Source organism: Manacus candei, unplaced genomic scaffold (genome assembly GCF_025592945.1).
Source record: "Manacus candei isolate 608988 ecotype Guabito, Panama unplaced genomic scaffold, ASM2559294v1 h1tg000015l, whole genome shotgun sequence".
Lineage (NCBI taxonomy): Eukaryota > Metazoa > Chordata > Aves > Passeriformes > Pipridae > Manacus > Manacus candei.
This window is the reverse complement of record NW_026138063.1, coordinates 10,188,426-10,209,326: the sequence shown is the minus strand read 5'-3', so window position 1 is coordinate 10,209,326 and position 20,901 is coordinate 10,188,426. Positions and strand designations below refer to the sequence as shown.

The 20,901-nt window shown below is 50.1% G+C and overlaps 3 protein-coding genes across 12 annotated transcripts; all 3 read left to right on the top strand.

Annotated features, from left to right (window-relative positions):
* Positions 1 to 157: 157 nt before the first annotated feature.
* RPL35A (ribosomal protein L35a) lies at positions 158 to 4,101 on the top strand. The gene is made up of 5 exons (XM_051781678.1): positions 158 to 264; positions 550 to 592; positions 1,839 to 1,991; positions 3,062 to 3,206; positions 4,043 to 4,101. The coding sequence occupies exons 2-5, from the start codon at positions 582 to 584 to the stop codon at positions 4,064 to 4,066; spliced, it is 333 nt and encodes a 110-aa protein (XP_051637638.1). The 5' UTR covers positions 158 to 264; positions 550 to 581; the 3' UTR covers positions 4,067 to 4,101.
* A 110-nt stretch (positions 4,102 to 4,211) lies between these two features.
* Positions 4,212 to 7,925, top strand: LOC127468473 (uncharacterized). Of its 10 annotated transcripts, none has more exons than XM_051781667.1 (4): positions 4,212 to 4,773; positions 5,922 to 6,509; positions 6,975 to 7,108; positions 7,829 to 7,925. In XM_051781667.1, the coding sequence occupies exons 2-3, from the start codon at positions 5,951 to 5,953 to the stop codon at positions 7,079 to 7,081; spliced, it is 666 nt and encodes a 221-aa protein (XP_051637627.1). In that variant the 5' UTR covers positions 4,212 to 4,773; positions 5,922 to 5,950; the 3' UTR covers positions 7,082 to 7,108; positions 7,829 to 7,925. The 10 variants fall into 10 exon arrangements, with proteins under 10 accessions (XP_051637627.1, XP_051637628.1, XP_051637621.1 ...); XM_051781668.1 differs by having other exon boundaries at positions 5,919 to 6,509; XM_051781661.1 differs by lacking the exon at positions 4,212 to 4,773 and adding an exon at positions 4,822 to 5,004 and having other exon boundaries at positions 5,919 to 6,509.
* Positions 7,926 to 13,913: 5,988 nt separating this feature from the next.
* On the top strand, positions 13,914 to 18,656 carry CUNH2orf72 (chromosome unknown C2orf72 homolog). Its single transcript, XM_051781679.1, has 3 exons — positions 13,914 to 14,454; positions 16,793 to 16,909; positions 18,087 to 18,656. Exons 1-3 carry the CDS (start codon positions 13,932 to 13,934, stop codon positions 18,176 to 18,178), a joined length of 732 nt encoding a protein of 243 aa, XP_051637639.1. The 5' UTR covers positions 13,914 to 13,931; the 3' UTR covers positions 18,179 to 18,656.
* The last annotated feature ends 2,245 nt before the right edge of the window (positions 18,657 to 20,901 follow it).

The window sequence follows — 20,901 nt, the reverse complement described above, 5'->3', positions numbered from 1 at the left end:
CGCCTGCGCGGCGGGTCTAGGGCCGCCCTTCCCGGTCTCTCCCGCCTGGCATCGCCCCCGAGGGACGCGGGGACGGGGCGAGGGGCGCGGCAAGGGCGGCGCGGGGGCCGCTGTACCCCCTCCACCACCACCGCCCTCACCACCACCGTCTCGGTGCCGCCCGCTCAGGCGGCGTCCGGGCGGCCCTTGGCGGGTCCTCGCGGCGTTCTTCCCGGCGGGCCGCGCGGGGCGGGTCTCTCTGGCCGCCATCTTGGGGCGCTCGGGGTGAGGCGGAGCGGGGCCAGCGGGGCTCGGGCCGGGCAGCGGGGCCGGGCGGGGTCACCCCCCTGCGGGGCTCGGCAGTGGGCGCGGGGCTCCCGGGGCTCTCCAGATGGCGCAGTGCGGGCCGGGGAGAGCGCGGGATGGCGCCGATGCGCGGTGGATGGTGCCCGCCGCGGGTCGGGGCCCTGGGCCGGAGGCGCCCGGGGCGGCCGCGCTGTGGGGGAGCGGAGGGTCACGGGGCTCAGGGTGGCCCCCAGGTGTCCACTCATCGCTTTGTGTCGTTTCCAGGCCTGCCGGGACCGGGTCTGCGGGAGGACGCCATGACCGGGAGGTGAGTGACTGCCCAGGGGGCCTCGGCTCGCTGCTGCAGCGCTGTTCACCTGGGCATTTCTGGGAGTGTTAAAACAGCGAGCAGTGATGCATGTTCCTGTGGCTGCTCTAGTTTTCCAGGATGACTCCTCTGCCCGGTGTTCTGCTTGGCCCACAGATGTATGTCCCTATTCTGAAACCGCTGTCACGGGCTGTTACAGCTGTTGTAAGGCCGTGCCACGCTTTCCTTGGCCTGTCACTAAATGCGGGATATCGATGTTGGTTTTGTTAGTACAGTGTTTGTGGACCTCTAGTGTGCAGGAGAGGCTTGGACATCCTGCTCCCTTGAGTAAGGGAGCTACTATACCATCGAGATTTTTTGTTGATGTAGGGACTGAGTAAATGGGGGGGATTGAGTACTCTGTTGTCCAGAGTGATTTTGGACACCTCCCTGGAAGTGTTCAAGGCCAGGTTGGATGGGGTTGTAAGCAACCTGGTCTAGTGGAAGGTGTCCCTGCTCATGGCAAGGGGGTTGAAGCTAGGTGGTCTCTAATGTCCCTTCCAACCCAAACCATTCGATGATTCTGTGAATCACAGCTTTGTCTTGACGTTTATTCGTGGAGTTCATCTCCTGTTATACATGTGTGGCAGGGAGAACTGGATATCTCAGCTTGATCCTGCTGTATCCCGGGACAGGTGGTGGATGCAGTTGGGACAGATGTGCTGTGTGCACGGTGTGTAGAGCAGCCTTATAATGGCTTTACCTGGGTAGTGCAGACAGGACTTTGTCCTCAAGAGTTGCTGTGGAGTTTGTGTAATGTCTGTGTCCAGTGGATGTGGAGTTGTGTCTCTGGCTGCCTCCAGAGGCTGCAACTAATTCCTTTGAGGCTACAAATTAGGAGCAGTTCATACTTTTTGTAGAAGTTACTGCAAGACAGGAGGCTGGTTTTGTGGTGTGTAGACAAAAAGCCGTGTTTATTCATAGTATCAGTAGACATTTGGAAACATCAGTTGCTAATGCTGAAACACTTCAGCTTTAGTGTAAAGCTTGTAGTGTGGTGTCAGCTGCACAGTTCTCATAAATCCTTCATGACTGGGTATTTGGGTTTCCTCTGTTCGCTGGACGTAAGGATTAGCAGTGATTTGTAAAGGTGGGGTTTTTCCTCTGCTTAATTTCTACCAGTTTGTGCTGAAATAGCACGTGATTTGTTTTTACTTTTGTTACCTTGGAATGAATTGTAACTTGCAAACATTCTTCATGTCTCCAGGCTGTGGTGCAAGGCCATTTTTGCTGGCTACAAACGTGGCCTCCGAAACCAGCGGGAGCACACGGCTCTTCTGAAGATTGAAGGTGTTTACGCCCGCCAAGAGACAGACTTCTACCTGGGCAAGAGGTGTGCCTATGTGTACAAAGCTAAAAAGTAAGTCACTTTTTATTCTTATGTTGAATTAGCCAACTCTTGTGTCAGCTTTTGCACTTGCCAGGATGTGAGCAGGCTGTTCACAGAGCTGTTGTTAAAACAAAAATTAATTGTGCTGGATTTATCAATAGAGTGTCCGTGGAGTGCTTTGTGGGCCAGTTTCCTGGCTTAGTTTTGTTTTAAAAGTTCTTGGTTATTTTTGCTTTAGTTAGATGATATGTTTTAATTTAGAGAATTATGTTATGTGAAATAATCATTCACTTCATAAATGGTGTGTTAAGAGAGCAAATGGGATGAGAAGCAAGTTTTGCCTGAGTGGCAAAAACTGAAGGTGGGTTGATAGAGTAAATTGAGATGAGGTGCATTTGTGTGGAGTTGAGCACTATGAGCTGTTGAGTTACTTAAACAATAGAATGATTTTGTGAAGCCTGGAGTAATTTGTATCCTGCCTTTTGTGTGGCCATGTCAGAGTACTCTCTGTCACTTCTGCTCTGCTGCCACTGGAAGATAGATGCTTTGAGAACAGCATCTTATTACCTTTCACTTGTTTTGTTTTTTATTTTATTGAATGTAGTCGTTAGTATTCAGAATTGCCTTGAATAAAATTGATTAGATTGTTAACTTGACCGCCATCATTTCTAATGTATGGTACATGGCTGTTCATCTGAAGCACTTTATGTCATCTATTCTAGTGGCTTATTCTTCTCTTGCCTTTGTTGTGCATGGAGAAATCTTATAAATAAGGTGTTGTATTTTCTTTGGAGTTGAAATTTTTCAGTATGAACACGTTAGCAGTAGAGTTTTCCAAATTTTTGAGCCTGGTAACTTGTTAAGACTTCTCCAGTGGAGCTTCTGGCAAATTACAAGCTGTAATACCTACCTGTTTGAAAGGTACAGTGAAAATTCCAGGCCTGGCAAATTTCACAGGTAAATGAAAGTGGAAGTTGGTCTGGTTAAAGAAGGCTGTGGATTAAAGTCATTGAGGTGCCTTGAAGAGGCCACACTGTCGCTGATGGTGACAGCAGAGCTGTGACTGCCGTGCTCAGCTGTTCCTTTCCTCTCTTCCCCAGCAACACCGTAACTCCCGGGGGGAAGCCCAACAGGACACGGGTGATCTGGGGGAAGGTGACACGGGCCCATGGGAACAGTGGCATGGTCCGTGCCAAGTTCCGCTCCAACCTTCCTGCCAAGGCCATTGGACACAGAATTCGGGTGGTAAGTGGATTTATTTTGGCAACAAGATATTTATTGGCAGTTTTCAAGGTGCCTTTTTATTCCATGTAGGAGGAGAGAACACTTGAACTGTGGTTTTGTTCTGTTGGTGTCGTGTTCAACGTGGCTCAGTGACTGTGTTCCTTTTGGAGCCAGGAGAGGTTATTCCTGGCTTCTTGGGCTCAGGGGATTTGCCTCATTGCCAGGGGCCTGTGTGCTTGCTCCAGTTGTCTGGAAAGGCTCTTCAAGTTCCAGGACTCAGGTCCCTTCTAAAGCGACCTTGATTTCTTTTTCCTGGATCTTTTCCATGTATTTTTGCATTCTTCTACTCCAGTTCCTACCTGTTAATTTTTCTACTACCTCCCAAATGTTATAACTGAGGGGAGTGCTGTCCTAACGGGTCCGCTGGGACCTGCTCCACAGTTAGTGTCTTAGCCACAGGGCTTCAGTGAGACTGTACCTTTTGGTACAGTACTCACACAGAGTTGTGATGCAGTATTTTCATACTGATGATGTCAAAAGGAGTATCAGAGGGGTGCCACCCCTTGCTTTCTGCCTCTTTCCTGTGCCTTAGAAAAAGCACAGTAGGAACAGCACAGTTAAATCCTGAATCTAGAGCCGTGGGAACAGTTGCTGTCAGTGTGCAGGAGGGCTGGCAAAGTGCTACTGCAAGGCACTGAACCAGCTGTTGGGCTTTTCCATTGTCACACCTCTTCTCTGTAAACTGGGGGGTTGCTTTTATAGCAGTTGAAGAGATTGATGGTCTAGATTGTAACTGCAAAACTTGTGTTTAAAAACAAGATATCTAACATGATTCTATCTGGTTTTGTGTTTTACAGATGCTGTATCCATCTAGGATCTAAATTTTTATTGAAAATAAAACGGAGAATCTGTTTAACTTTTGTACATTTCTGTTTTTTATCCCCTCCACCAATTTTGAGGGACTTCCTTCTCAGTAGTGTGTCAGAGTTGACAGCACAGAGATGCTGTTGGGACACAAAGCTGCACAGTGGAACAGGGATTGGACACATTCCTGGACAGGTGTTTGTAGAGCAGGCTGCACTCTGAAGATAAATAACTGCCACCTCTGTGCTTCCTGTCACGGAATCAACATCACACACGTTTAGCTCATTGCAGGGCTAAACAATAAATGTTTGCAACCTCATAAACTGCACACAACTGTTGTATAGAACACTAGAATTGTTTCCTTGCTGATCTGGTAGAGGGGAACTTCCTGCACGTGGTGCTGAACTGTTGATGAGACAAAACTGTGTAATTGTGACATCCTACCCTTAAGAGTGGTATGTCACAGTGGTGGGACACTAAGTCCTAGCAGGTGCAAGTTCTCTCTCACATCTGAAGATAGTAGTTCCAGTAGCATCCTGAATAGTGAGTTCGAGTGTACCTGGACATCACCCGTGCCTGTAGTGTCTGCTCTGTGGAATTTATTTAAACCTGTTTTCATCACAGCTCTGTAGTGCCTGAGTAGTAACACTGGCTGGATTCCTGGGCTTATCCCACTGTCTCATGTGGGGCGAGGATTGTCACATCACTTTCACAGCTGTCTAAGGTTTGTTGAACAAGAAGGGTGGTGAAAAATGAGTTTTAAGTCTTGAAGTGCAAGGCTCAGGGTATCTTAGTACATCCCCCAAAACGCAAAGGAGTTATGAGACAACTGCAGGTTGTCATGGTTGCTGCTGATGTCATAGTCCCAAAATGACCTGTGGATACCCTGGGTGGGCAGTTCTACACATTCTGTGTAGTTCCATCATTTTCAATGCATCCCTAGTCAGGCAGGCAGGTGAGTCCTTGGCTCATCCCTCCCTGGGCCTGCTCCAGTGCAGTCCCTCCTTCCCAGGTGATGGGAACTTCCTTCTCCCTGCCTGGCCCTGCTGCCAGTATGTGTCAGGAAGCCCTCTGAACTGTTGGCTTTGCATGTCTCCTGCAGTGGGCTGGTATTTCACAGCTAATCCTCTTCCTTCTGAAGGAGGTGGAGTAGTTGTATGTGCAGAGTACATTGTTGGGTAAATCAAACTTTCTTTTGAATAGGAATTAGAAAACTGGACCTGTCTGCTCAGCTGTGGTATAGAAGTGATTTTGCTGGACTTGCTTCAAGATGTAATCCTGCTACCACTGCTGTCCCTGGCAGCAGGAAGGCCATTGCCGTGGAAAGCTGCATTTTTTTAACACAGAGAAACTGCAGCTTAGGGGATGTTGGGCCAAGTCAAGTAGGGCTTTGGTCTTCCACAGCTACCAGTGGGTTGTACACATAGGATTCAAAGAAAGATGGGTGGAATTTCCAGATTTAGCCATGAGAGGGGAAGGAGGAGGAAACAGTGAGCAAATTTGACTGTAACAACAGGTTGGTAGGCTTATAGTCACTACCATGTAGCTGGATTTTGCTGATGAGAAGGTAAAAAGTCCTCGAGTTTGATGCCTAAAAATACGTAATGGTCCCTTTTCTCTCTCCTATCATCTTTTTCTACTGTACCAGATTGCTGAGGTACAAAGCCTGTTTCTAGGAGGTCCAACGTCAAACAGCACAAGGCTGCAATTTTTGAATCTTTGTGTCAAAACTCTGCTGTTTCCTTTAATGTTCATTTGGTCCCACCAAACCCAGCGTTTGCTGCTCAGAGCAGCAGGTGCTGCCTGTTTTGAGGACTGTGCTGTGCAACCCCCTTTGCTACAGCAACCCCCTTCCACTCCTTTCCCCAGCAGCACAGCAAACTGACGTGTGGGAGGAAGCTATGGCATCAAAGGAGCCTGCCTCCTTTGTGGACCGGACCACCTGGGAGCTCCTCAACCTTCTGGACATGCTGGGAAGGCGGAATGGACGGGTGGGAGTGATGGAGGTGGACGATGCCGAATCAAGAGCCCCCTCATTGCTGGTGGACTTTACCCGGGACCTGTGTGGCACAGGTGACATCAAACATAAGCCACAGCAGACAGGGAGTGAGGGAAAGGAAGAGGAGGATGTGATGCCACCACATCTGATCTTTATGCTGTGGCAAGCCAGTGTGTTGAAGAGGCTCATGCAGTGGGATCACTTGGATGAGGCCATCCGGGATGTGAGGAACCTCCTCCCTTGCCTGCCGGATGTGCTGGTGCTTGTGATGATCCGTCCAGATCGCCAGGAGCAGCTGGACCAGGCAGTGAGAGCACTGAGGAGAATGCACTGTGTGCTGGATGGGGCCCTGCAACTGCCCGTGGAGACAGCGATCTACAGCCCAGGCCAGCCTGGAAGTGTCCTGGAGGCAAAGAGAGCTGCCTGTAGAGCACTGAGAGAAGCCTTGAACTGCCATGAAGGTAACTGGTGACACAGCTAAACACGTGGCTGAGGGACTGACAGGGTTTTTGGAAACAAAAACATGTTCAGGGTGGAGCAGGGGAGGAGTCTGAGAAACAGTGTAGATGGAAGTGGTGCTTGGTGGCTGTATTCAGATACAGGAGGGAAGATAAGCTGGACCTTGCAGGCAGTGTGAGCCAGAAAAAAGAGTGAGTGCTTAAGCGTAGGGATGGGGATGGACAATGTGTCTGAACCAACTGTGTCCTCTTCTAACTCAGATGGTGGTGGCTCTTGCCCTAAACCACACATGGCTACAGAAATGTTGCTCAGTGTAAGAGCTACAGTTCTGACTCCACTGCTGGGGCTTTCTCTGATGATAACAGTTCTTCACTGGAGGGATGTGCCAACCTCTCTGAGTGAACCACAGGCCAAACCTTTGAATAGGATGATGCCAACTGTTCTGTCATTTGTATTTCCTCCCCTAGAAGTCGACTCCCAGGAACCATTTATTATTTCGCTCCCGGAGCTCAGATACTGCCGTGTTCTGCCTGAACGTAGGCAAGACAAGGTATCAAAGACGGATGGAGAATGAATTCCCTTGGGCAGCAGAACCTGTCAGGTTTGTTTTAGCACTGTTCACCTGGATGTCCTTTTGCAGAACACTTCCCTCCTGGTGCCTTGCTTGTCTGCCCAGGCCTTCTGCATGGATATAATTCATTTTGTGGCTGCTGCCAGAAGGGGACACTGTGCCCTCAGCATCACACTGTCCTGGCCACAAACCTCGGAGTTCTTTGCTGCACTGGCTGAACAATCTACCCCAGGAAACTTCTATCAAAAATCACTGAGTTTCTGCTTTGCATAAAATGCCTTGCTTCTCCCTGAGAAACCTGTCCCTAAGAGACCAGCTGCCAGCAGAGAGGGAATCAGAGCAGGCCAGGGGCCTCTGGATTTAAACTGTCCCAAAACTGAGATAATGAAAGAAACTCAGAGCTAAGACCTAAGACCATGTTTTCCCAAGAAAGCCTGGATGCAGGGGTCTTTGGAATGTAGTTCCCATCAACACAAAGCTCCTGAAACTCCCCAGGGTTCTTTGTAGCAGGGAGCTGACCTTACATACAAGTGGATACCAATAGACGTCCAGCAGGTTGAATTATTGGGATGGGTTATTTTGGATGGAAGGAACTGTGGGAGCAGTAGATTATTATTAAGTCCAATTACCCACATAATAGCTGAACTCATTTCCCATCCTCTCTGGGTATGGCAAGGCACTATGAGTAGCTGCCTGGTTTTGTATTGGGAGTTTAAATGTATTTCTTTTCTGGTTTTTTTTTTTTTACAGATCTTTTCTTGCCCTAAGGTCTTCATTATCATCAAAAGAAGGATTAAAAGCCTGATATTTATCTCATTTCTGTATGTCTTTGTGTGTATCTATAAGCTTTAAAGCTTATATTTAAGACTATGAAACTCCTGCTGAAGCTGCAGGTTTGTGCAGTATGGTACAGAAGGGGTGGGATTTGGGTGTGGTACAGAGCCTCTGAAGCAACATTTCTCAGGGAAAGGATCCTCCAGCTTATTTTTCAAATATGGGCTCTTTCCACATCCTTAAGTACCGTGTGGCTTTTCAAAACAAACCAGCCTTGGTGCGGGTGTTCAGGTAGTGCTGGTGCTTGGCAGCCTTTTGGATGAGGTGACCCAATTGCTCTGTTGTGGAAGAGACTGTCCACGAGCATTTGGGCATGTGAAGAGGAATTACGCCCTTCACTAGCGAGGACATTGACTTTTGTTTTATGGATGAAGCTATTGCAGAAATAGTTCCCTTGAGTCAATGCAAGACGTGTACAGTTCAGGCTGTTTGTGAGTGTAGGAAGGTTGGTGTTAAGAGCTTCCTGATCAGCACATTAGGACATCCTTAAAGCAAGTAGCCACGATGAGGTCCTGTGTTTCTGTTATTTCCTGTGGCATCTGAAATTCATGGATAACCACCAAAATCCAGGCATAGGCCATGCAGCAATCAAGTTTCTCCTTTGGCAGCATGTTTGCGCTGTGTTCGGGCACTTTTGTGCAGGGTGATGTGCAGCACTGCCAAGCACTGCTGGTGAAAGGGGAAAGAAACTTTGAGGCTGAAATTCTGACCAGGGCCTGGGAGCACAGGAATGCCCTGCAAGGCACAGGGAAGTGTGGCTGGGATGAGGAGGAGAGGAGGCAGAATGCCATGGATGCTCTCAATCTGCAGCCTTGCTTCATTCTCCATCTAATCCTGGGTGGATATACAGGAGTCTTAGAGCTCCCTGCTCTGCTGCTGGGACTTCGCCCCCAACTTGCTGTAGTCCAACAAAGGCAAGTCATGGGACATCTGCTCTTTAAATGCTGAATACCTTTCTCACTTTGACTAATGCAAGGTTGGTGGGTTCTCACATGACAGCTCTGCTGCCAGGCTGACCAGGAGCAAAGTGGGAACAAAGAGCTGTGGCCTGAACCCTCTTCACCCAGCTCAGCTGCAGCCCAAGGAGGAGGCACACCAGCAGGCATAAGGAGCACTGCTGCATGGCCCAGAAGTCTGCCAAGGGCAACAGCTCTACTCCAGAACAGAAGAGAATAACCTGCTCTGCTCAGCTGGCATCACACATTGTGAGCAGCAGAGAGCAGCTGTCCTGTGGGCTCTTGATACCTGAGGATCAGTGTGTAACCTCTGGAAGATGATCTTGCTCAAGACAGCACCTAAGCCAAGCTTTGCCATCCAGACCAAGCTTGTACATTTCTGAAACACCCTTGCCTAGCCCTGCTCCTCACTGATCTGGCACTACATGCCTGGGCAAAGCTCAGTTGCCCTTTGGTGCCATGTAGTGTACCAAAAGGGCCACTCTGTGGCCTCTTTCAGGGCTCAACAGTGTCAGCACAGGTAGAACCAAACCCACCTGCTCTACCCATCAGAGCAACTCCAGCCTGGGAAGCTGATGATATGCCCTTTCTTTGCCTTTTTAAAGAGAGCAGTTCTGAGAACCTGAGAGCTTGGCCTGTGGCAAGAAGAGGCTTTGTGGAGGAGGATGGAGGAGGCAAGAGGGAGCATGAGGGAGGCAGGAGGGGCTGCATCTCCTTGCAGTGGTCCCCAGCTACTGGTTTCCATCTTGGTGACATTTGGGGTGATTTTTTAAGACGTGCTGCAAAAGGTAAGCACAGAAAAGCTGGGCTGCTGGTGTCAAAGGCACATGTGTACTGGGAAAGAATGGAGACTGGTGGCTGTGAACAGCTAGTCATGGGTCCTGGTGTCAAACCAAAAGCAAGGTCCAGATGAGGGTCTGGCAGGACAGCCAGAAAAAAGGCCAAAAGAGGCAGCTTGATCCTTGGGTCTGATTTCATATTTATTGCCAGTTTTTCAACATCTTCCAGTGGAGGATCAAAGAGCAAAGCAGCCTGAGGGGCAACCTCCATTCATCTCTAAGGTGACAGGCAAAGGCATCCCTCCTATTGTGTGATCACGACTGACACAACAGTTTGGGCTCCCTGCACATGGCCCTGTGCCAGGTTCCCATCCTCCTCTTCAGACATACCTTCCAATGCCCCTTTGCCATCCAGAAAGGGATGATGACTTAAGGAAACAGGAGGAAAATTAGGACAACTCCAGAGATGGGCAGGAAGAGGCATAACTTTCAAAGGGAACAGGATTTGGGAGAAGAGAGGCAGGGAAATCTTTGAGGTTCCCCATCAGGAAGCAAGGGTGTGTCCCTGGCATAGGGCAACCTGGAAGTTCCCAACTTTATTTGCTTATGGTGTGTAACCTCCCCTGAGTGGAGCTCAGAGAAGTGTGATGACTTGCATGGATCCAGGCCAGGGCTGAGTTGGTACAGGCTGCCACGGGACCAAAACTGGAGCTGACCCAGCTGTCCCTGGAGGTCTGGGGCAAGGGGACCTGGGCAGAACAAAGTGATGACCCAGCTTGGATTTCGTTGTGACTGAATTTGTAACAGAAAGGGTTCTGTCTGGTTTGATACAAAGTTCAGACTTCAGTGGGTGAAAAATAGGAAGAGGTTTGTGTTCAGGGGCCAGAAAGATTGAGAGGAGTTTTGGGGAAGGTCACTGGAGGAGATTGGAAGAGCCATGGAGGAGTGAACAGGAGACGGGCTAGAAGGGTATCAGTGGGACTGGGATGTTCAGGGCAACGGGATAGATGAGGTTTCGGGTATTTTCTTCTCTCACTATTACCTCCTCTGCTACTTCTTTGGAGGACCCTAGCAGATCTCCCTGGATGAAGAGCTCAGTGAAGTGCTGGTGCCCTGCAGCAATGCTCCTGGTAGTGCTGCACAAGTAAAGCAGATACTTCACAGCAACTCATAAGGGCGTGTTTTTCCAAAGCAGTAAATTGAAGCAGTCTTGGAGAGCAGGTCTGTGACAGAGCACTTGTGCAAAGATTTGCTAAGGCTTAGCTTGTCAGCAGCCAGTTCCCATTCCTGGCTGGCTCAGAGGCTTTTCCATGTGCTCCTGTGAGCACCTCTGCGTCAAAATTAGCATGAGAATCCTTTTTCTGTCCTCTTTCTACTCTCTTTAGAAGCAAGGTTAATCTTGGTAAATGCACTTCTTAAGGGCTCTAATCCAGACCTTTGATTTTGTTTAGACTTCAAGACACTACTAATACACATGCCAAATTTATTTCTCTGAACAAAGCATCTTCTCTCCTCCTTTGAAGTCCAAAATGAGCAGCTGTTGTGTCTGCTCTGAACAGCTATGGGCATATGTAAGAGATGTGATTACTTTCATTTAGGGCTGTCTGTAGAGATTCTCTACAATTGTGACTGTCAGATGGATACTTGAAGGAGTGTCAGGCCTTCTAAATATATCTGTGTTTTTGCTCAGATTCCTGACAGTGCTCTGAAGACACTTTGTGGGGGACTACAAACGCTGCTGAGCTCATGAGTGCCTCTGATCTGTTTGAGTGGTACCTCTTTAAGTAACACGAAAGGAGATAAAGTTGTATGTGCTATTAAATCTTACCTCTGTTAATGAGTAAAGAAATGTAAACAAGGTTGTTTGGGTATTGTGGGTGACATTCACCTTTCCAACCAGCCTTTGCTGGTGTGTACCCAAAATTAACTAAAGAATTGCAGTGGCCATGGAGAACAGTTCTATGTAGTCCCAAATATTACTTTTTAGTGGCTGTCCTGGCAGTTCAAACACTGTGGCTGGTGCAGAAAAGTAGCCAATGGTGTGCTTTCTGAGCTGAGTTAGGAGGATAACTTCAATTTTTTCTATACTTTCTCTGCAAGATTTATCTTCATAAATCTTGGGAACTGCCTGCCTGAAAGCCAACTTCCCAATGCCTGAGGCATCTTGGCATCTCCAGGCTAGTCACTGGCACGGCACTGCTTGAAAACCCTGTGAGACCTGTACTGTAAATGGGCTGCACATCAGGGAGGGTGTAATGGGCACAGGACAGGCTGTGCTGGCAGCTCATAAGGAATTTAAACACTCTGTGGGTCTTCTTGTGGCAGTCTGCAGGGAGATGAGGGTTTCTGGGACTATCACACCCTCTTGGCCCCTCCTGCTGCTGCTGGCAGAGCTCATGGTGCTGATTACACCTGGGCATTTCTCCACTGGCCCATGAGGGCCATGAGCAGGATTCTGAACAGATGAGAAAAAAATCCTTGTTAGTACAAAATCTGGGCAATACTAAGGCCAGACCTGGCTGTTGAGTTATGTCTGACTTTAGCCCTGCCATGTTGACAGCTGCTGTGAGGGCTATCATGTTGGCATGGAAGCGTAGGCTCTTGCAACAATAGACCCTGATCTTTGGAAGAGGAGCCTAATCCTTCTGTTTTATCTCCCCTCTTCCCTCCCCATTTGCTTATCAGCACATGTAATGAGTAAGTTACTTTTGCTAGGACCCAGGGCAGAAAGTCTCTCTGAAGCCCTTGCCTGGGCTGTCCAGCCCCACAATGCTGGCCTAGGGTAGCATTTGCTCAGACTGTCATACCTGGGGCAAATGTTTTCCAGGATTAAAACTGGTGATGCACAGTGACCCTCCCAAGCTGTCACCAGTCTGAGGACCAGCCTGTGGCACATCCCTCACGGTGCTGTGGCTGCTGATCTGCTGGGCTCTGGGGACAGATGGCCACAAGTAAGGGCAGGGAGCAGGCATCTGGCTCAGACACCTTCCTGCCACAAGTGTGCCCCTATGCATATGTTGGGAATCACTGATCCAGGGCAGGCACATGGATTTCGGCTCTGCTTTCACTCCCCCCAGGGCACTCAGAGATGGTTTGGCTTCAAATGGCCTCAGAGAGGGACTAGCCAAGGTGATTCTGGCCGTTTGCACCTTTGAGCTGTTTATCCCTTCCCAGGTTATGATAAGATATTACTGTTACTGGTTTGGAGGAGCCAGTTCTGATATGGCAGAGGGGAAGTATTTAGCACATGGCATGGTTTGGAGCGTCCCCGTGCAAGTGCCAGGGCTGGGCACAGAGGCTTTCATTCACCGTCAGACGGCAGAGCCAGCTCGTGGGATACGTGTAACAAGCGCCAGCACTGAAGCCCTGACTAAAGCAAAGCCCTGACTAACACTCCAGATTTACCCCTGCAGACATTTGTGCTTTGATGGGACGTGTGTATCACTGTAGAGCGCTGATGATGCTGGTGGGGCTGTGACTGTGGGCTGTGTTTTGTGTGGAGGGGGTGGATGTGATGTTTGCAGAAGGAAAGCCAAAGGGCACTGATCTGGGGAGGGATTCAGAGATGCAGTGTGTGGTTTGGGGACTGCAGCTCAGCCAGGTACGAATTGGGAAACTTGTGACCAGTGGGGTGGGTATGTCCTTTGAAGGCATAATTATTTCCAAATGGAATTGTTTCCAGGTGTGGCTATAGCTCGGCCAGTCTGTGCAGCTCTGTAGTGCCAATGGCACACGATGCCAGGGAGTTCACTCCATCACTGCCCTGGGGTATGGGATGTTACACCCTAAGGCACACCTTATACCCTTTGAAGTGTATGATCAGCTGCTCCTCTATTGTGGTCCCGTGTGTGTCCCACTTTGCAGTCACCACAGTCTCTGCTCATCCCTCTCTCACACTCCTAGCCCCTCCACAGCACGGTTTTTGCCTGAATTTTATCACCTCTTCATGTGAAACAAGACCAGCCCGTGCAAGAGCTCCGAGTCTGGTTGTGTGGCCGATCGGGGGGTCCCATGCCCCCCACTAATACCATCTCCTCTGTGCCCACCCTGCAGCAGGCGGGGGCTGTTCCCCGGGGGTGTGTGCGGGTACGGGACGGGGCTGGAGGGGGGCAATCCATAACATTCCGCCCCCGCCCCGCTGCCCGGGGTGTGCGCAGGGGGTGTTGCTCTGCGCGGGGGCCGGGGCTGGTGGCGGGTGCGGGGCAGTGGGCGGTGCGGAGCCGGGGCTGGGGGCGGTGCGGGTTCGGGTTCGGGTGCGGGGCCGGGCAGGGCGCACGGCGGGGGATGGCGGCGGCGGAGCTGCAGGAGCTGCGGGCGCTGGTGGAGCGGGCGGGCGGGCGGCGGGCGGTGCTACTGGTGGCCGAGGTGGCCGAGGGAGCCCCGGCGGCGCCCGCGATGGCCGCCTTTGCCCGCGACCTCCTGGGCGACGAGGCGCCGCCCGCACCGTGCCCGGTGCCGGGGTGCCGGTCGCGGCGGCGGCGGGCGGGCGGCGGGCGGCGGAGAGCGCTGGAAGCGCGGCTGCTGCTGGTGCTGAGCGGGGCGGTGCGGGGCCGCGGGGCCCGGGCCCGCCTGCGGGAGGTGGTGCGGGACGTGCGGGGCCGCCTGCCCGCGGCGCCGCCGCCCGCCGTCGTGGGCGTCCTGCTGCCCGGCGGGGACGGCGAGGACGCGGCCGTGCTGGACGCGGCGCTGCGGCGGCACTTCCCGGTGCCCGGCACGGTGCAGGCGGCCCGGTACAGCCCCGGCTGCCCCGGCGAGTGCCGCGCCGCCGCCTGCCGCGCCCTGCGGGCCGCCCTGCAGCACCCCGCAGGTACCGACCGGGGCGGGGGGAACACCGGAGGGCCGGGCCGACCCTTCCTTCTTCTCACCCTGGGGATTTTATAGCGGGATTTCCTCCGTTTTCCTGCGGAATCTTCCCCTCCTTGGTGGGATCTACCCCATCCTAATGGGGTCTGATGTCCTGATGGGATCTCCCCCTCAATGGGATCTGGCTTTTCCCATCGGGATCTGACCATTCCTGATGGGGTCTTTCTCCAATGAGACCTCTTTCATGTTAGCAGGATCTGAGCCTTCCCAGTGGGATCTGTCGCTTTTTGGTGAGGTTCCCAGTTCTAGCGGCTGGACAAATATCCCAGCAGTTTGGGAAGTACTGGAGCAGCTCACGGATAACAGGGATGTGGCAGGTGACAGTTGTGACATTCTGGCCATCCATGACATGGTGGCCTTCCATGCTTGTTCCACATGTGTTCTTGAGGGATGCAGGATTGGGTGTGGCCCATGCTGTAGGGTACAGGCAGGACCTGACCTTCCTGCAGGAGGAAGATGCTTATGCTGATTTTACAATATGAATAAGTGAGAACAGCAAGTCACCGTTTGGGTGTAAAACCATATGTCAAGGTGAGGACGGCAGGATGAAAGCTGGGTGTCAGTCAGGCCTGAGGAACAGCACTTGTTCTGAGGCGAAAGGTGAGTCATGTTTGTGTGCCACTGCAGGGTGATGGGCAGCTGGGCAGGCTCTGCTGTCACAGATGCCACGCAAAACACCTTAATCTTTGGCACTGATTGTCTTGGGCTGTTTCCCTTTCATCGTCCCTTCTTACGTTTTTTCCCACTTTTCCCTTGCTCCCCAGCATTTCCAGGGGCTCGAGTGTTCTGCTATCTTGCTGCCATTACCGTAATGGGTCCTGGCACTTGCCTTCAGCATCACATTGACAGGGTCCTCTGGGATCCCTGGGACATCGGGATAGTTGGCTGCAGTTCAGGTGCTTTTTTCCATCAGCTCAGCCCAGAATCTTGGATCTGAACATCGAGAAGCTTTGAGATGGCGAGGACCCATTGTGACAGCACAGGGCTGTCTTCTGCCAACTCTGTAACTGAGGCATGCACAATCTACTTTCCAACTTCTCTCCTTTTGCAAGTTTTTGTCTTCCTCACATTGTTGCTGCTGCAAGAATTTCTGGTGTGCTCTCAGACACCAGTGAGTCCTCCAGTTCTGGTCACAGCAGCCTGGTGGGGCATCAGATGCAGAAAAGCATACCTGCATACATGACCTTTTTCTACCTTGGCACACTGCTAGTGCTTGGCTTAGTATATGTAGCTGTGGAGAACGAGGAGCAGGAGGAGCTGGATTGGGTGTTGCAGCCTGTTTGTGTGTGCTTTATAACTGTGGTGGGTAGGAGGACTCAGCTTTAATTCAGCTCTGGTGCTCTGCCTGGTACTCTGAGTCATGTAAGTGTCCCAGGACCTGCATGTGTAATGAGGACACTCATCAGCTCTAGGGTTCAGCCTTAGGCAGGGACAGCTTCTTTCCATGCTCCTGTGAGTCCTGCCTTCCAAAATCTCCATGTGGACAGAGGGATCCCAAGCATAGCCATGCCTCTAAAGAGCCATGCCGGCAGTTCACTAGAGCTTTTGTTTTGTTGACTGGCAGGAAGGATTGTCACTGTGAACCCTTTAGTGTCGCAATGGTTTGATAAGCTGAAGGACACTGAATTTGTTATCATTTGTTATCTGATTAGGAGGTGAAAGGCTCAATGGAGATGCTGAACTGCTGCTGTTGGAGACCATAAAAATTACATTGCTGTAGTATTTTACAAGCTGCTGTAGTGTTTTACTATAATGGCTTGAAAATCTGTAGTAACTTTGTTGCCTTCCAGAATAAATACATCGACCACAGGCTCTCTGCAATTTGGTGCAGTTTTCAGTGTGCTGCAAGCCTGTGTGTGTTCAGGGAATTGCTTAATAAAGCAGGGAACAGTAAATAGGTTGACGGTGCAGAAGCTGTGTGATAATGCAAAAGAAAATCCTCCTTCTGTGGGAATTCCCTCACCATGTTTCAATTCCCAGCCTGGCCACCTGTGCTGGCTGAGCTCCTGCCAGGTTTCTTGCTCGCTCTGGGCTGCTGCCTCCAGAATGGTTTTGGCAGTGAGGTAGCAAAGTAGAAACTAACACTGGAGACAAATTTCCAGGATAGAAGAGAGGTTTCAGCCAGAAAAAAGTATTGTCAGGAACTGCTCTGTGCTTTCCATGGGTGGCTCTGTGGTGTGGACCTGGTTTTGCTGTGAGAAATTGGGCTTGTGGAATGGAAGTGGGGCAGCAGCAGGGCTGACCTGCTACCAGTCTAAACTCACCTTCTCTCATTTATTCAGAAGAGGGGAAAGACAGGGAGAGGTGGAGGCTACCATCCTTCCTGCGGTGCATTTCTTGGAAACAGAGGAGCTGGAGAAAAGATCACAAAGCAAAAGCTGCAAACAACATTCATGAAGGTATGCCCTGCTCCCTCCCTTGTACTCTACTGTGACCATCAGAGGTTCCTCACTGACTCCCTGGTGCCCAAGCCCCTTGCTGGTGGCCTCCTTCAGCTATTTCCAGCTCTGCAGTTGGCCTCTCTTCCCTGGCTGTGGTTTGGCCCAAACCTGAAGACAACCAGCACACATCTGTCTTTTGTGTTGCTGTCTCCCTGTTTTCTGATCTTTCGCTTGCCTAAACAAAGCCATGCTGGGTCCAGTGCCCAAAAATACCCCTGGAAGCACTGCTGAACTCAGCTGCCTTTTGCTGGAGTTTCTGGCAGCAGAACTCCTGTCTGGCTAAACAATGAATTAGAAGTATCACTCTGATGTTACATGGTGTTTTCCTGCAAACACAGCTGGAAGGAGTGTTCAAACCACTTGCCTTTGGGGCTGGCAGAGAGAAGGGAAGGGCAATCAGCCTTGGGCTCCCTGATTCTAAAGGAAATTGTTCAGATAACAAATAGTCTTGTGTTCAGCCTTTGTGCACAGTTGGCACTTCTGCTTGCCTTTCCCAGCAGTGATTTTCTTTCTGCAGAAAGAAACTCATGCAGGTGCCTACAAGGTGTGTAGTGTGGAGATCTAGATTGTTCTATGAAGCACAAAGAGGAGGGAAAGCTCCTTTGCTGTAAAAAGAATAGAATATATTATATCTTCAGTTGAAAGGGACCTATGATGATCATCTAGTCCAACTGCCTGACCACTTTGGGGCTTGCAAAACATTAAAAGATTTTACTAAGGATATTGTCCAAATGCCTCTTAAACACATAAAATGCTTAAAGTGCATAGGAGTTTGGAGAAAACAACTGAAATGTCCACTTCGTGTAGCTTTGAGACAGGTCTTTCAGGGTCAGAAGAGTGCCTGATCTTGCTGTCAGTGTCAGGCAAATGATGCCTTATGGCCATGCAACTTGTTCTGAGCTTGCTGAGACTTCAGGAGGCCAGGAGCTGGACCCTGTGCTCCTTTGCTCTATTTGCTGAAGCAATGTTGAGTTCATAAAACAAAATGAAATTCAGTTACGAAAAAAATCAGTTGTGCTTAGACTATGAGTATACATCAACTGCTTCATTCCATGCTTTCTTTTCATCTTTTATATTTTGTATGAGGAAGGGTTTTTCATTCAGATCTCCCCTGACCTCTCTCTGCTCTTTGTAGGTGGCCTGCAGGACCCTGAGGAAGAAGTGGCTCTGACCAGCCTGTCCCCCAATGGAAACTGCGAAGAAGCTGCTGGAGGCACAGGCACCTAGAGCTGCTGGGCACCCAGCACAGTCCACATCCCAGATCTGCCCGCTGGATTTGGAGCAGTGGGAGGAGGAGCTGGTGCAATGCTCACTCACCCTCTCCTCCAAGGACCCACCACTCCATGGAGAAGCTGCTCAGCTGAACTCCTCAGGGTCTTCTGGAGCTGCCGACAGCCTCTGGGGTCTGTGCCAGAGAGCCATTCCCTGCTGTGCCTGGAGCTGCTGCTGGACACTGGGCTTCTGAGAAGGCCTTTGGGGATGTATCCCATATCCTGGGCAAGATAACGTTGGGAATTTGAGCATGAAATGCAGCCACCTGTTTGAAGAATGAGGAGCATTTTCTAATTCTGAGCAAAGTTCCCTGTTGAGGCTGCCAGGGCTGGCCTCCCTGGAAGACCAATTCTGCTGCCTTGTTTTCCTTCTTTATTGGTGCTTTGAAGTTCCCACTCTCTTTGTGATCGAGCCAAAAAAAAAAAAAAGACAAGTGACAGTGGTGTGGAGAGACTGCATGGGACTAAATGAGGTCCTGGATCTACCAGCTACTGAAAAGGCTTGAGTGTAACTGTGTAAAGTGAAGAATGGAGTAACAGCCCACTGTGGGTAGCAGGAATAACATAAAAGATACTGATAGTAATGGCAGCTTGAGCAGAGTGTGATTTGGGAGCAGGATCCCTCTGGCTTGTCCTAGTGCTCACAGACTGGCTGATGGACTGCCTGGGTTGGAGGGGTGGCAGATGGACAGTAAGGTGTGGCTGGTGTTAGATGGGGCTATGGGAGAGGCCCATCTTACCTGGGACATCTCCACAGCTATATGATGGCAGAGCTTGGAGGTGACAGGTAACACAAGATGTGGCTGCTTCATGAATAAATATATAAAAATGATCTATTTAAGTAGTTCCAAAGGGCTGCCTGTAGTCTGTGTGGCAACACAAATAATTATAAATCCTTGGTTTATGAGGAATATTACTACCTTTTCCATTCTTACTTTATGCAATGTAAAACATGTCTTATTTTTAGCACAAGCTGCTGGGTTCTTTAGGAGTTTGATCCAGTTCAGATCAGCAAATTCAGCTGATTTGTGTCAGTACATCCTCTGTGCATGTCAGTCCCCTCTCCGGCTCCTTTTTCCCAGTGGCACCTGAAGTGCCTGCAGTCCTGCCAGCTCTGGCCAGCACTCTCTCCCAGCACTGTGCCTTCAGCATCTCTCTAGCTCTTATCTGGAGCAAGGGATGTTTTTTTTTACCCAGCTCCACTCATGACCATGATCATCAATATTTTTCACCACATCATTTTTCTGTGCCTCAGTTTCCCTACCAGTGGGATGGGGACACCAACACCTGCCTACCCCGCCGGGGTTATGATGGTAACACTGGAGCAGAGAGCAGCAGCTCTCAGGTTTGGAACTGGTCCCTTTAGTGATGGTGTTGCTTTGCCCTTTGGGCTGGAGGAGTGTGGCTGAGGGTGTCTGGGGCATGCTGGAGTGGGCAAGAGGGGGAGTGTTGCCAGGATGCCAAGTCCATGTGAGCAGCCTTTGGGGAAGTGCATGTCACGTCTCTTCACAGCAGAAACACTTTCCTGTGTGGATGTGGCTGTGGAGAGCAGCTGGCATTGACAGAGCATGTTGCTCTACAGAGAGGGCACCGACCCGCTCTCCTTCAAGCCTGCAGGATTTCTGCAGGATTTCTGTGCTAATGACCAGGTGGAAAATACAAATGTAACTAAGTGACTCAATGAAGACACTTGGTGTGAGTGGCTCTATGCATGACTCCAGGTTTCAGCACTGAGCACTAAGTGCATCTTGGTGGGATGAAGGTTCCTTCCTACTCCATCCCTTGCATGAGCCCATGGCTCTGCTGTGCAGGGAAGTCCTTCTGCTTGTCTGCACAGCAGAGCCCAGGTCACTGGGCAGGTCTGTATCTCCCAGTAAAGCCCTTGGTTCGGTGAGTCCAGTAGGACTTGACACTGTGGTGGGGGAAATCTTTATTTTCTTGCAGCATTTGGCCTTTGCTGCCAGGAATTCAGCAATGCAGAGGTGGCCCAAGAGCACAGATTTGCAGTTAAACTTACCTTGGTGCTGAAAATCCAATGGATTTATTTACTGCTAATTTTTAGGTAAATCATGCAGGTTTACCCTTTCAGGAAGACTTCTGTGGAAGCAGATGAACTGCCTGGGGCTTTAGGAGATGTGAGTGGGAATACTTTTGATCAAAAGTGTTGTTTACCTTTGACTGATGAATAAAAGTGACTGGAATCCTTTTTACTTTTTTTTGCTCGTCTTTTTTCACCACCTGGACACATGGAGCTGTAAGCAGATAGTTTTACAAGTTTCATTTATTTAATAAGGTAAGGGCACTGTTATGTGCTTGTTGTAAAAAATAAAGACATTTAATTTCTGAATTGGAATGTGCTTCTGGGGTTTTGTTTGTTTGTTTGTTTGTTTGCCATGGTGTTATCCTTGAAGTAGCATTATCCATGGCTTAACTCATATTTATCTTGGTTTGAATAAAAGGGATATGGGTAGGGAATGAAAGTGACCCCATTGTATGATATCTGGAAGACCAGCAGAACTGGTGGTCACAGAACTGGTCTGTGAGCAGCTCAAGTGGGGCAGTGGGGAAGGCAGGAAATCTTCCCAGTTGTCTTTAAGGTGGAGCTGCCCGTCTTGGTGTCTTGGGTAGGTCTCTGGTAACCTTCATCAAGAACTTTCATTAAGAACTTTCATTAAGAAC